The sequence below is a fragment of the Manis javanica genome, chromosome 11 (assembly GCF_040802235.1).
Source record: "Manis javanica isolate MJ-LG chromosome 11, MJ_LKY, whole genome shotgun sequence".
In the NCBI taxonomy this organism is placed as follows: Eukaryota; Metazoa; Chordata; class Mammalia; order Pholidota; family Manidae; genus Manis; species Manis javanica.
This window is the reverse complement of record NC_133166.1, coordinates 65806808-65822554: the sequence shown is the minus strand read 5'-3', so window position 1 is coordinate 65822554 and position 15747 is coordinate 65806808. Positions and strand designations below refer to the sequence as shown.

General features: G+C 50.4%; 1 protein-coding gene across 2 annotated transcripts in view; it reads right to left on the bottom strand.

Moving 5' to 3' along the window:
- The window catches only part of CREB3L1 (cAMP responsive element binding protein 3 like 1), a 47416-nt gene extending 42760 nt beyond the window's left edge, over positions 1–4656 (bottom strand). Inside the window, exon 1 of one of the 2 annotated variants that reach the window (XM_036994090.2) lies at positions 4068–4656. In XM_036994090.2, the coding sequence (XP_036849985.1) occupies positions 4068–4169 (102 nt within the window). In that variant the 5' untranslated portion in view covers positions 4170–4656. The remainder of the gene's footprint in view (positions 1–4067) is intronic. The other variant, XM_017675734.3, reaches the window with a different exon arrangement.
- Positions 4657–15747: the final 11091 nt, after the last annotated feature.

Sequence of the window (15747 nt, the reverse complement as noted above, 5' to 3'; positions counted from 1 at the left end):
CTGAAACAGAAAACATGTGGTCTGGGAGGCTCTCTAAAGATGTGACATTTGAACTGAGGAAGGTGAGCTAGAAAGGCAGAGAAAGTATTCTAAAAATCAGGAACAGCATGTGCAAAGGCCCTGAGGCAGGAATAGAAAAGTTTTCAGCTTAGTGTGGATCCAGAGTCCCAGAGCAACCAGAACAAGAGGAAACTGGGGAATATAGAGCCAGTGCTCAAGCTTGAGGCCTAAGCCACAAGTTCAAATCTGCAGTGGGTCAGCCAGCTCTAGACTAGGGGCTGTGGAGGCCTGTGATAGTACAGATGTGATAGCCATCTGCAGGATGAGGATGGCTCCAGGCAATGACAACTCCTAGGATGCCATGGAGAGCCTTTCCTGAACCTCCAAGACAGTGTGGGCTATAGGACCCTGATAGGTGGGAGTACATTAAGCATCATTTTCCCTCCTCCCTAAAAATGTGGGGTCTGGCCTTGACTCCCTTTCATTCATTCAGCAATGGTTGGTTGAGGCCTACTCTTGCCAAGCACTGTACTAGGCACTGGGAATACCACAGTGAACCAGACATAAACCCCTGCCTTCAGGGAGCTCATATCCCAGTGAGGGAATCAAAAGCAGTACAGAAATCCCCAGCCTGAAACAAACTCAGTGTTTTGGAGATGTGTTTAGGGAGATCTGCCTTGCTGAAGAGGAGCCCTGAGATATCAGACCTGCCATTAGTTTTTTTCCGAGTGGATTCTATGAGACCAGAGTGCCTTGGCCCTTGAGTCCTCTTTCCTGTTGGTGAGAATTTAAAGGGAAACACACACACACACACACATCGCCCCTTTTAAGGGCTGTTAAAGGCCCCCACACAGACATAGAAACACCCAAATGCACATTCTTTTCTAATCTCCCTAAATCCCCCAAAGGCTAGAGGGTAGTGGTGGTGGTGGTGGTTATCTACTTCTTCATTTAGCTCAAGAGAAGCCAGGCTGCAGGCCTGGGGAACAGGATCAGGCTTAGCACCAACATCTCCCTTGCCCTGGGCTGGTCTCTGGGTCCTGGTCAGTCCCACACTTGGCCCCCCCAATGGCTGGGAGGAAAATGAGTGTGCTGGGCAAACATCCTTGCAGCTTCCTGCTGCTCCCTTCTGAGACAACAGAGCTCCTCTTCCTCCTCCTCCTCCTTCCTTCACCCTTCCAGCTGGGGCTTCTCTGGGATTCAAAACCATTTCACTCTAGAGAAAAGAGTCATCCATTTCCCTTAGCCAGAGGAGGCAGGCAACAGGCACACAGACTTAGTGGGTACAGACACAGCTGTTCTCCCTCCCTTCCTTAATCTCAGTTCTCTGTGCACCAGACCCTCTCTCATACCTGTCCAGGGGTTGAAGGATCACAGGGCACAGGGGAAGAGGGCTCTAGGGCAGCCATATCAGGAACTGTGGCAGAGTGGGGAGAGGAAGCCGCCACATCTGACAGAAAGGGCAGCCCCTTCTGAGGGGCACCTCTGAGAATCACATAGACAAGATTTCAACAGCATGAAGGTATCTTTCACAAAAGAAGAAATAAAGGACCCCTAGGCACCTCCCAGCACACTAGACTTTACTTTGCATACTCATTTTCCTGCTTCTGTCCAAGCAAATGCGTATTTCTTACAGAGTTGTATTCAGACTGAACATACTTTTGATTTTTTATTTTTGCACAGAGCAACACAGCACACACTTTTTCCATGTAATTTTATGGCTTTTATCTGCATTTTTAAGAATGATAGTGAATACCCCGCTCTCCATTGTCCAGACTGAGAAGCACACAGATTCCATCCCTTCTCATCCTTAGTCCTGGCAACATTCCATGCAGAATGAAGAGGAAGATGGGGGTGGGCTTGGTATGGGGGCCCAGCTGGAAGGAACCTTGCCTTAAACAGAGGGACCAGAGAAAGAGTGACTTGCTCAAGGTCACACAGCAACTCCTAGCTGAGCAGTCCTTACCACCCCATCTAGTCTCTGGAGGAAGTTAACTATAGAAATTTACCTACCAGGCATTGTCCTATGATTCTCTACAATGATGCCATAATGAAGGTTTAGTATCTCCATTTTTCAGATGAGGAAACGAAGGCCCAGAGGAAAAAAAGTCACTTGTCTGAACTGCGCAGCTGGCTGGTGGCAGAAGCACAGCTAGAGCCAAATTTCCTTATTCCTAGCCCAGGAGGTCTTTCTGTCTCTTCTAGTAAGTCCTTTCCTCTCCCCCTGCCTTGCCTGACCTTGCCTAGGCCCAAAGTCAGGAGCTTCCCAGCAGGGCTTTCCCTCCCCATCCCAGTCTAGATACCACTGTCTGATGGTGCCTCCTTTCCTTGATGGACTAAGGCCCGGATGAGCAGCTGGGGACACAAGGCTGAATGGAGCAGCAGGAAGAGGCTGTAGGCAGTGGAGTTCATTCAGAAGAAAGCCTAGTTCAGAGCTGCTGAGGACTGAGGGGATGTTACAGGGGTCTCTACCACCTCCCCTGACTGCAAGGGCACAAGAACAAACTCCCTCCCTCTGCCCAGGATCTGTTACCAACTCCAGGAGGGGGTGAATGGGACCCCAGATCCCTGCCACTTTATTCATAGGATCTGTGCCAGACCACCCTTAGAAAGACTTGATTCAACCTCTCCTCATTTTATAGACAAAGAAACTGAGGCCCAGGGAGGAGACCTAGTGGGGTGCCCAGGCTCACACGGGGAGGCAGAAGCAGGCAGGACTAGAATCCAGGTCCCCCAACTGCTGGTTGAAGCCCTGTTCCCTCTCCCTCCTGGCCTGTCTGCAGAACTGTGCTCCCTCTGACTGGAACCAGGGGTCTTTCTCAGAGAGCAGGATAATCCAAATCTGCTGCCTAATGGAGGATGGAGGACTAGACCTCACACCCTGCCTCCCTGACTCGGTTGCTGTCCCTTGGTTTGTTTCCTCACCAGCAGTCTAGGAGCTGGGACAGTCTAGGTGGAAGTCCAATCCTTTAAGTCTCTATGCACTTGTCTAGCCAAGTTTATCTTTGTCCCAGGAGGTGGAGACCAGCCAGCAGAGACCCCTGAGTTGACCACTGGGTATGTGTGTGAGACTGACGGTTCACTGCTGGGGGGACCCCACCAGATTCCCCTATCTGGCCACATTTCAACCGGATTGACCCACCTGAACCCAAATATTCTGTCCTATTATGGAGCCACGCCCCTCCCCACCGGCAGGGCTTTAGGGCTGAGCCTAAGAGAGGGAGGAAGGGAGGGCAGGAGAGAGAAGCCACGTTTCCTTAGAGAGGGAGGGGAACAGAGAAAGCAGAGAAGGACGGGCTCAGAGACAGATACAGTGGAAGACACAGGGAGAGACAGAGAAAGTCAGAGACAGGAGGGTCAGAGAAACAGACCTGGAGACACAGGGATGGGGAGACGACCTTCCTTGTCCTGACCAATCACCCTGTGCTGCCCTGCCCAGTTGAGCGTCAGGTCCTTCCCTGAGGGATGTCGGGCCTGACTCCTTGGGGAAGCCGTTGAGCACCCCTGAGTTTAGGGTCTGGCTCAGAATCCAGGTCTGGCTCTGGCCCCCCCAAGGGGCGTCGGATTTCTGGCCTCCCTAACACTTCTCTGTGCGCCCCCCAGCGGAGAACCAACGTTGGAGCCACCGAGGTCCTAAAGGGCGCGCAGCAAAGGGCGCCGCCACTTAGCGCCCAATCTGGTCCCGGAACCCTGGGTGGGTGGAAAGCGACTAGAAGACTTGGCGGGGGACAGGACTGGTGTCTCTTGAGCTCCCATCCGAAGATCGGATGGTCCCGACGCCTGGGTGTATTCCTCCCCTCTAAAGGCGGAGGGAAATTTAGCCCATGATGGAGCCCTCACGAGGGGGAAGCACTGACGCAAACTCAGAGGCTCCGGTCCAGGTTCGGGGTCTAGGGCGGTGTCGAGGGATCTGAACTCTAAGCATGTGACCCTCCAGGGGATCTTGCCCGGAGCCCCCTCCCCCCACTAAGGCCCAGTGATGTGCAGTCCGCTCCTTTGGAGGGGGGGACGCCCACGCGTGTCGCGATGTGGAGTGGTGGAAACGGGGCGCAGATTCTTCATCTTACCGCATTGTTGAGGAAATCCGACTCGTTCAGATCCCCCAAGTCCAGGAAGCTGGATCCGGGGAACAGCCTGTCGGCCGGGAAAGGCTCCAAGACGGCATCCATCACGGCTGGCTCCGGAGACCCCCTTCGACTGGGCTTCCCTCACTCCAGGGCGGCGGTGCGCCCGGCCCAGAGCTCCCGCCTGGGCGCTGGCAAGAGGGCTGGGGGCTGGTCCCGGGCGAAGCCCCGGGGGGAGGGGCGGGCGTAGGCTGCGCGGTCCCGGGTAGGGGGCGCAGGGGGCGCGGAGGTCTTAGAGCAGCGGCGCGGAGCTGGCTGGGCTCAGGGGCCCGGGGCGCACCGCGGGCATTCAGCCGACTCCTCCTCCTGCTCCTCCCGGGGCACAGCTGGCTTCCATGGGGAGCCCGGGAGTGGGGCCGAGGGCTTGAGGAGCCCCCCGGACAGGGTGGGAGCCGGGGCTGGGGGAGCTGAACGCTCCCCCAAGACTGGGTGGCTTCCGGGCGCTCTGCTCTCTCTCCGTCTCCCACTACACGGCTTCTGTCACTTTTCTCTTTGTGAAACCGGGAGCCCCAGGCTGGTTAGCCCAGCTGGAAGAGGCGCCACGCCCCCATATCAATACTTAAGATTCATATTAACAAGAGGGAGCGGCCTGAGGAATCGCCCCTCCTCTTTTAAAGGGACCTCTGCAAGCTAGTCTTCCTTGCCAATGTATTCTCAGAAAGCTCAAGGTAGGGGCTTGAAGCAAATTATCCTGGAGTCAATAACTGTGTTCCTGGATCTCGGCATCTTTTTAAGATGTTGCTAACCGCTCTCATAAGTTCATGAGGGAGTTGAATTATTTCTGTTGTGGGTGGTGGCGTTGTGTATTTTCCTCGGTTCTTGTTCCCGCCGCAACAAAGAATTGAAGGGCAGAGACACAGTAGTGAGGCAGACTAAGTTTAATTTAAAGTTACTTAGAAAGTGCAGGCGACCTCAGAGGGAAGCACACTGAAAGGTTAGGGGTTCCCCCTTTTAAGGATTTTTCAGGAATGTGACAAAGGGCTAAGGGTGTGGGCTTGTTAAGTGGTCTCAAGTATCTTTGATGAGACATTACGTTTCTTATCAGTCCTCTAGATAATTCTGCAAAATTAGCTTAAAACAAGAAATTTACTGCTCTGGTCCCCTCCCAGGATAGAATCTTCCCGGTTTGGGAGCATATCAATCAAGACTGTCTGCCCTTCCTCCCAGGTGGGCAGAGTTATTTGTTTGCTAAAGAGTATGTTAAGAATCTTACTTCTTAACTTCCTGGGTTTTTTCAAAATGCAATTTTGGCTTTAAGGTGGGATCTCCCTGTCTTTATTATGTTGTTTATACCTGGGTCTCTTAGCAGACTAGAGTAAATCTTATAATGGCACAATGAAGACATGGGTTGTGCTCAGATACTTCTCTTTTTCTGGGGAATATTCAAACATTCAAGGCCTTCCTGCTCCTGACTTTTTGAGCTTTAACTGATTAACTCATTAACTCTGAGTCTTTTCTGGCTTTCTAGTTTTAACTGGTTAGCTGAGTCCTTTCTAGGGGGATTTACTGACCTTATTCTCTCTCCACCCAACTCATATCTATTCTCCTGCCCAACATTTCTGAAGGGCCCCCACCAGTAAGATGGCAAACTTCCGGCTTCTCTTGGGGGGGGGGGTCCTCGGTTCCCGCCGGTGCCACCTGAAGCCCAATCACTTCTCGCTCCCCTCCCAATCCCAGCACCTAGCCAACAGCCAACAGCCCCGTAGAAGTGACACCTCAATCAATTCATGCCCATTCCTATATAACCCAGCACCTTTCCCTAATAAAGCGGAACTCTCCGGTGAATTGCTGCTATGTGTCTCTCCTTTCCTTTCATTGGTGCCGAAACCTATCTTTATTTTCTTTGCCCCCCTTCCGCACTTCAGGACCTGCTTGAATAGGCACGGCTAGACCGCGTCACTCCCCCACAGACTGAGCCAGAACCCTTCAGTCCCCCTCAGACTCAGTCCCGAGGGCCTCCCAAAATTATCGCCCCCCTCCGGGAGGTAGCAAGATCCGAAGGCATCGTGCGGGTTCACATCCCTTTCTCCTTAGGAGATTTAGCCCAACTAGAGAAACGCCTAAGTTCCTTTTCCACTGATCCCATGACATTCATCAAGGAGTTTCAATGGACCCTCCAGTCTTACAGCCTCACACATCATGACATTTTCATGCTCCTGGCCAATACTCTCCTCCCTGAAGAGCGTAGATGAGTTTGGGACTTCGCCCAAACACACGCTACCGAAACCCACAGGACTGACCCCACCTATCCCCCTAGCCCCACTGCTGTTCCCGAACAAGACTCACACTGGAATTATAACACCACCGTAGGTCTCCGCTCTCGAGATATTTTTGCCTCCTGCTTAATAGCAGGTCTGAAAAAGGCAGCTCGTAAAGTAGTCAATTTTCAAAAACTCCAAGACATAATTCAAAAGAGAGACGAAACCCCCTCCGAGTTCTTAGACAGACTCACTCAAGCCCTATTACAGCATACCAGCCTGGACCCAGAAACACCTGAAGGAAGACATGTCCTTATGACATACTTCCTAGCTCAAAGCTACCCTGACATTAAAGCTAAACTCAAAAAGTTAGAACAGGGCCCCACTACCCCACAGACTGAGATCCTAACAGTGGCCTTTAAAGTCTTCCATAACCGGGAGGAGGAGAAAGAACGCTGTAAACAAAAGGCTGATCAGGCCAATTTCCAGATGTTGGCCCAGCTGATAAAACCACAACCTGGGCGCCCCTCTACAAACAAGCCCCCCCCAAAGAGCTTGTTTCAAGTGCGGAAAAGAGGGACATTGGTCAAGGGCATGCCCCTCCCCCAGATCTCCTACCACCCCATGCCCCAGATGCCACAAAAAGGGCCACTGGGGGTCTGATTGCCCAACCACCCGAAGGGGAGGCTGGACGAACAACCCCCATCCTAAGCCCGCCGTAGTGGGGCTGGCAGAAGAAGATTGATGGGGCCCGGGGGCTTCTCGCCCGACCATTTCCATCACCAAAGTGTAGCCCAGGGTTACTTTAACAGTAGACGGTCGCCCCATTTCCTTCCTCCTAGATACAGGAGCCACCTTCTCAGTCTTGCGAGAATACTGGGGCCCTACCACCCCAGCCATTACTCCTATAGTCGGGGTAGGAGGTGAACAGATTTTCCCATTAAACCCCCCCCTTTTATGCACAATCCAAGACAATCCCATACCTTTCTCCCACTCCTTCCTAGTTATGCCCCAGTGTCCCATCCCTTTACTAGGATGGGGACATCCTTTCTCTCCTCCACGTTTCCATAACTATATCCACTCCCACAGCCCCCAGTACTCCCTTTCTGATGGCCCTCATAGCCGACAAACCCCCTCTACCCAATGAAAGCTCTGGTTCAGCCCTCATACACCCTGTAAATCCCAAAGTTTGGGAAATTACAAGCCCCTCCGTAGCCCTATGTCCCCCTGCCTCTATCAAATTACGTGATCCCTCTCAGTATATCTGTCAGGCCCAATACCCCCTAACCACTTCAGCCCTCATAGGCCTCCAACCCATCATTCAAGATCTCTTAAACAAAAATTACCTCAGACCCACTCACTCCCCATTTAATACCCCCATATTAGCTGTTAAAAAAACCAACGGATCTTTCCGCCTTGTCCAAGACCTTCACCTCATCAACATAGCCGTTGTCCCTATCCATCCCTTAGTTCCAAATCCATACATCCTTTTATCGCAGATCCCTGCCTCAGCATCCCACTTCTCAGTCCTAGATCTCAAAGACCCATTTTTCTATCCCTCTAGACCCCTGCTCCCAAGATTTTTTCATCTTCACCTGGACGAACCCATACACAAGACATTCTGAACAACTCACTTGGACAGTTTTGCCACAAAGCTTCCGAGATAGTCCCCATATTTTAGACAGGTCCTAGCTCAAGACCTCAAACAGTTTCATCATGATCACTCCAAGTCCACCTTATTATAATACATAAACAATCTTCTACTCTGCAGTCTCTCGTGGGAACAGTCTCAACTTGACACTGCCTCCCTACTTAACCTTCTAGTCTCCATAGGTTACCGAGTATCCCCCGTCAAAGCTCAAATCTCTTCCCCTTCTGTCACTTACCTCAGATTCCTTCTATCTCAACAAAGAAAGTCCATTACCTTAGACAGAAAATAGCTCTTCTCTGACCTGCCCATTCCCAAAACCAAGACAGAAATCCTTTCCTTTCTAGGCCCTTTCTAAGCCTGGCTAGATATTTTAGAACATAGATCCCTAACTTCTCCCTGCACCCTGTTGGCAAGACCTCTATACGACCTCAGCAAGAGCCCCCCCTAAAAAACCATTATCCTCCTCACCCCGACACTCCTTCATTAAGCTCTGTCAAGCCCTTGTGGAAGCCCCAGCTCTCCGTCTTCCTGATTTGTCGAAGCCCTTCTCATTATACATTCATGAGAGGTCCAGTCAAGCTCTAGGAGTCCTAGGCCAATATTATGGCCCATCCTTTGCCCCAGTAGCTTATCTCTCCAAGCAATTAGACCCCACAGTTCGGAAATAAGCCCCCTGCCTACGAGCATTAGCCGCTAGACAGCTCTTGCAGAAAGAAGCTCATAAACTGACATTCAGGGTGCCCCTTACCATTCTGTCCCCACATCACCTAAAAGATCTCTTAACCTACAAAAGTTTACAGACTCTCCCTCCCTCCAGACTCCTGACCTTACTGTCCTCTTTCCTCCAAAATCCCGTTCACCCCCTTTGCCATCCATACCCAAATCATGACTTTTTCCTCCTTTACTGCTCTCTTGCTTTTTTCCTCATTCTTGTCTTCCCCGCCACCCCAGCCTCCTTTGTATGGCGATTCAAAGTCAGACAGTCTTATACACAGCATCAAACAAAAGTTACTGCCCTCATTGCCACACCAGACTGCCCTCTGAAAAGCTGCTCTGAGCCTTTATACCTCCACTTTCCTCCCTCCACTGAAGTGTTCACTAGCAGCTACCCTTATTCTCCCTACCTCTGCTTCCTCTATGACCAAAAACAAGCCTATTGCAGGTGATGGCCAGACACCTACAGGAGATGTCCCTACTGGTCTTGCGCCATTCACTACATGGGTAACTTCCAGTACCCACAGTATTACTCCTCCAACCGTTTCATGAAATATCCCAACGGCTCATTCTCCTTATCAATCCCAGATCCCTGGGACTCTTGATGAGTTGTCAGAGTCACAGCCTCAGTTTACTATGGGGGGGGGTCCTCGACCCCCCACAGTACCCTTCATATCTCTCAAAAGTATGTTCCCTCTCATTCCCAGATCTCTCAAGTTGCATCAGATATCAGACATTCCGAAAAAGTCATTATCCAAACTCTTGACGGCGCCTCTTCATCTTCTTATCCCCACCCCTCTTCCCATTTCTCCTACTCTTCATTACAGCTCATTCAGGACACCACCATCTTTCTCAACAACACCCTTAACACAGCCAATTGTTTCTTGTGTGCATCACTACAGCGCCCACTGCTGGCCGCCTTGCCCCTTAATATTTCCAACTACTCCTTCCATGCAGAAAGACAACCCCTCTGCCCCCTGGCAGACATACCCCTATGAAAACCAGAATACGAAGATAATCTCACCATCCACCACTGTGTAAGCCCAACTCCACCCCTCTCCAGTGCACTTCACTGCCTCTCTATCTACACCCCTACCTCTGGCTCTAAGACTTTTATGCAACCGGGACGCGTCTTTTGGTGTAATGGCAGTCTTTTCAACTCACTGCCTCTCAACTCCGATACCTCCTGCATTCTTGTCACCCTAATTCCACAGTTAACACTTTACAGCATGGCAGAATTTCTTGAGCTCCAACCTCCCTTGCCCTTGTGCACAAAAAGAGCTGCTTTCCTTCCCATCATGGTCAGTAGCTCTTTGATCACCTCAGCCATTGGGGCAGGGTTTTCGGGAGAAGCCTTGAGTCACTCTCTATGGGCAGTTAGAGATCTCAACGCCAAACTTGAGGGAGCCCTGACATCCACTGCCGATTCCCTAGCTTCTCTCCAAAGACAGGTCACTTTGCTAGCTAAAGTCACCCTTCAAAACCGGCGGGCCCTAGATCTGCTTACAGCCGAGAAGGGCGGCACCTGCATCTTCCTCCAAGAAGAGTGCTGCTATTACATCAACGAATCCAGCATTGTAGAAACTGACATTACCAAACTCACTAACCTTGCCTCCAGTCTCCACTCTGCTTCCAATTCCAACCCATTCTCGTCAATACTAACAAACCCCCTCCTCACCTGGCTCTGGCCCATTGCAGGCCCCATAATAATCATTCTTCTCGCCTGTCTCTTCTTACCCTGTATAATAAAGTTCATCAAATGCCAAGTCGGAAAAATCTCTAATCAAGCTTTCAACCAGCTTTTACTCAGGAACTACCAGCTTCTAGCCACAGAAGATCCCTCACCCTCACGTGACCTCCTCACCACACACTGAGATGGACCCCTCTCTCCACTGGAAACTGTTCCTAGAAACAATGGCTGCAGACGCCTGGCTCCTGACACCCATATCCTCTTGGCACCATTGGAATCAACAGGTCCTCGACCTATGGTTACAGGGAACCTTCATTGATTTCCAAACCTGAAGAAGTCCACATCTACTCATCCTTACTGTGGGGAGTCCTATCAACCCTTTCCTCCCAATTCTCAAGCCCTCACTCCCTTCTCCGCCCCTGTTCAGCAGGAAGCAGCCAGAGAGAAAGCAACGTCCACAACCCCATAGAGGAGAAAGGGGGGAATGAAGGGCCCCCACCAGTAAGATGGCAAACTTCCGGCTTCTCTTCGGGGTCCTCGGTTCCCGCCGGTGCCACCTGAAGCCCAATCACCTCTCACTCCCCTCCCAATCCCAGCACCTAGCCAACAGCCACCAGCCCCATAGAAGTGACACCTCAATCAATTCATGCCCCTTCCTATATAACCCAGCACCTTTCCCTAATAAAGCAGAACTCTCTGGTGAATTGCTGCTATGTGTCGCTCCTTTCCTTTCAATTTCCATTCTTCTGGTCTTATGCTGTAGCCTGAACCAACTTCAAAGTCAGGGATTTTCATCTCAGAGGCCCCTCAACAGATCTCTCAGTGGGGAGACTTGCACATGTCTCCTCCTCCAGGAAGCCTTCCCTGACCCTGAGGCTGGAGGAGTTACCACTGCTATACATTCACTGGACATCTTGTGCTTAATACCTACACTGTGGCGAGTCTAATGTGGTATTGTGAATGTTTGCTCGTGTTCATGACCCCACTGGACTATCTCTCAGTGCAAGGACTATATCCTGCTTTCCTGTGAAAGGGCTGGGTGAACCGCAGAGATGAAGCAAGGAACCCTCTTTTCACCAGTCTTAAGTCCCCTTACTGTCTTTGAAGAGCAATAAGCTGGAGAACCAGTGACCATGGTGTTGGCGGGCCACACACTCCATGTCACTGGGTACGTCCAGGTCCCCTGGATCTATTTCCTAAGTGATCTGCTCCTGAGTACAGCTTAATCTCTTGAAAGGGCTGATAAACAATCACCAGGCACCTGAACAAATGGAGGTGGTTCAGAAAGGCACTCCCTCAGAGGGCTGGGCACATTGTTTCCTGCCCAGAAATCATTAATAGGATTAAGTGTGTCCTCCCTGTCTGGAGCTTTAAATTAGCTCAGGAACCAAAAGACCTTTAAGGAGCAGAGATGTCACCGCAGTTAAGCCAGGGATGTCACAGAAATTGCTCTCTCAGTGCCACAATGGGAGAAGGGTGCACACTGAGGCTGAGACAGCTGTTTGCTTTGCCTGGGGCGGTCAGGTAGGCATGTGGCTTTTCCTCTATCTCATGACCCAGTTGATACAGCTCTGGAGAGTGCAGTTCTGACCCTCGAGGCTATCACATGACTAGCTCCCAGTCCTCCTGGAGAGTTTGCTCCTGAGAAGCTGGGAATACAGCCGATGCTCTGTGGACTGGTTCACCAGCTATGCAATTCTGAGCAGTTAGGTTAGGCCAAAAAGAAATCAGTTGACTCTCAAAACAGTTACGGGTTTCTACTGAGCTGAGACCATGGGTGTTTACCCCAAATGTGTCACATCTGGCCAACTAGAGAACATTCAAACACTGAGAATGTGGCCAATCCTTTTCAGGGAGTGGGGAGAGGTCTCTGGCTGAGGGAACAAGCCAGTCTGTGGTGGGGCTAGCTTGTGGCAGCAGGTGTCTGGAGTCCTGGCCCCTAAGCTGGAGTCCCAGAAGGTCCCCAAGAGGAACAGAAGTGCTCCTTTGCCTAAGGCTGCCTGGAAATGGTGCCTGAATTTCCCCCAGCCTGCTCTCTAATTAGAGACATAGGCAGCATTTAAGTGATTGGGGAAGATTATATAGTTTTCAATAAATAGGATTAGAGTGTCCTCTCTTTCCCGATTCTTACACAGGTGAACACCCCAGGAAACCATTGAAAATAATCCTGGTGAGACATTCTGGTTCCTGCACCTTGTGGAGCCTGAGAGGCAGATCTCCCAAGAGAAATCCTAGGGGTGGGGAGAAGTAGAGAAGAGGGAACGGAGATGCAAAGCCTGGAAAGTAAAAAGTGCATGATATTTTTTTCTGGGATGAAGGGCAAAGCCCAGCACAGAGGAGAATGGCAGGGGATTTATTTACACATTCTACAAGTGCTATTGAACATCTATGAACAGTCCCTAGACCAGGCACTGGAGATACACTGGTGATTAAGAACTTTTCCACTTTGAATGAGGAGAGAATGGGTACAAAAATTTTAAGCAGATACTTTCAGATAGGGAGAGGACTGTGAAGAAAATAAAATAGTAAGATATGATTGAATGGGTAAGCAAGTCCTCTTGGAAGAGGTGATGTGTGCGGTAAGAACTGAATTGTGACCTAGAGTCATTTATGGAGCAAAATGGAGGGAAAAACATTTCAGTCAAAGGGAACAGCAGGTAGAAGAGAAGAGAGAGAGGGGGTGGGCAGGCAGTGGCATGGGGGTGAGATGATGAATGTAAACCCCAAAGCCCTCCATGGCCCCAGGCCTTATTATGGTAACACTGCAGCTTGAGGCTCTCTTCCATTCAAGCACTGAAAAGAATTGTACCAGTTCAGGTTTGGAGGCCACCTGAAGCCTTCTGCAGACACACACCCCTTCTACATCATCTCGCCACATTTTCCAGGAGAGGAAATTAGGCAGCTCACCAGGTCGGAAGTCTCAATTCTGATCCACCAGGAAGGTCCACGTCCCCCCTGCCAGTCCCTGGGCCTGGTCTCCCAACCCAGCCTCACTCAGGCTCCTCTACTTCTGAAGAGTCAGGAGAAGAAGGTTCGGCAAACACCCCCAAATACCCCAGGTCCAGGAAACACAGACTGTAGCTGCTCCTCTAACGGCTCGGGAACACCTGGTCATTGCTCTCCAACAGGGGCTGCAGCTGGGAAGTGACATGCATAAAGATATTCCAACCCAAGCCCTGACGCCCAGGAGAGAAGGGACACAGATAGCTTCCTGCCTGTTCCAGACACTGAAAGTCAGATGGAGAGAGAGAGAGGATGGTCCTGCCAGGCTAAGCTGTGAGCAGCAATGGTGTGTGTGTGAGGATGGGACTTGGCTGGGGCTGCCACGCTTTGACACCCCTGGGGAGTCCCTGCTTTATCTCTGAGTCCTAGTTTTCATATCTATAAAACAGAGAGGTATTAATGATCCCTAGAGTCTGGTCCAACTGTGCTGCCCTTACTAGGACAAGGCCTGGAGGGGAGCTGGGAGGTGGGGTGAAGAACCTGTTTCCTTAGGCCTGACACTCTGATTTTCCAGGCTTCTGCTCAGAGTCTCCAGGAAGGTGCAAGGCTGGGTATTTACACTCAGCAGGCAGGCTCTGGGTGGTGGTGAGAAGGTCACCCAAAGTAAACCTGTCTTGTTTGCCTGAATTGTAAAGGGAAAAAAACTTTGGCACATCTAACAGGAACTTCTGAGAAATGAAAATATATTCATCCTGGAGATTAGGCTGACTTCCGGGACACAGATGGGGGTTGGTGGGGGCACTTTGTTCTCTTGTGGCTCCCTAAAATGGGCTACATAGCTGCTCTCCCTGCCACCTGCTGGGGCTAGACACTGGAGTCCCTGCCAGGCAGGTGGGAGTGGGCTCCAGAACCCAGCTCTCACTCTTCTCCATCCCCTTGGCCTGTGGTTCCCTCCCTGCTCCACCCTGAACCATAAAAATACCTGACATTTATTGAGTTCTTGCTTTGTGCCAGACACTAAGTAGTTTACTTATATTATGTCTTTTGATTCTTAGAATAAGCTTATAAGATATATATCATATTCTTTGATTCTGAGATGCACATTTTAGCATCACTGAAATCAGAATGTGTCTTAATATCAGTGGATTGTTACAGGTGAATAGACAGTGTTTTTTCTTTATTAACATACATGAAATAATGGCAGATTATACAACTAAAGACACTTTGAATTCAATGAAACATTATATTATTATTATCCCCAATCTGCAGATGAGAAAACCAAGGCTCAGAGAGTATACATAATTTACCACTCCTTTATTTTACAGAAAACCAAGGCCTGGGGCTAAAAGAGGCTTACCTTAGGTCATCCAGCTTAGATGGGGTAGAGATAGTACTAAAATTAGGCCTCCAGACTCCACATTCAGGGCTCTTTCCACTCACCCCGAATGACCTGGGTTTGCTCACTAGGGAGAGGCAGGAGCCGAGGGGAGGGCCTAGCAGGGCCTTCCAGGGCTTTTCTCACAGCTAGTGAGTCACCAGCCACCCTGCCTTGGAGAAGGGCCTTAAAGATAGATTTTTTTCACTCTCCAAATTCTCTGAAGACTGTAGTTCCTTAAGGACTAAGAAAACACTTGCGTTCCTTCCAGCTGCTTTTCCTGGTAATTATTCTATCTTCACTTTCCCTGAATTTATGCTCTACTGTCCCATCTGTGGACTGACCGCAAGCCAGCCCTTTGGCCCTCTGTCTGCCTGCTGCCCGGGGAATGGCTCCACCCGCTTCCTGCTTTGCTCTCAGTCCTGCTCTGAATTTACCCTTCTTTCTTCCACCGCGAATCACCTGCACCACCCCGACTTCTAGATGCTTCTATAACCCAGGCCTCTGGCTCCAACCCCAAAGACACTCAAGCATACAGTTCTCCATCCCTCTTGCATTCTGAGCCTGAAGTCAAGGGAGAAAAATCAACAAAGCCAGTCTTTGCTCTTGCCTAGGTTAGTCCTCATATTGCTGGGGACACTCCACTGCAAATCCTGCTCCACCTAGGACTGGCACAGCTAGAACTGTGGGACTAAGAGGAAGGGCTGAGGTCTGGAAAGTCAGAGGTTTGACTCGCTTGTGATCTACTACACGTGCCAAGTCTCTCCACCTCCCCTTCCTGCCTTGGTTTTCTCCAAATCCAAGGCTAGTGTGGCTGAAGTGGCTCATTACTAGGAAGTAGAGAGGAAGCGCTGGGCATTTAAATCAAAGTCTTTGCTAAAATGCAAATAAGGTACAGTTCAGTTCAGCAGGGACTGGTAATAATCAAGGTTAAGCCACGGCCTCAGATTCTTCCAGTAAAATGAGGGTTTGGGACAAGATGGTCTCTCAAATTCCATCCTACCAGCTCTGAACTCCTATAATTCTCTCTCCCTTTGCACAGAAAACAGTTG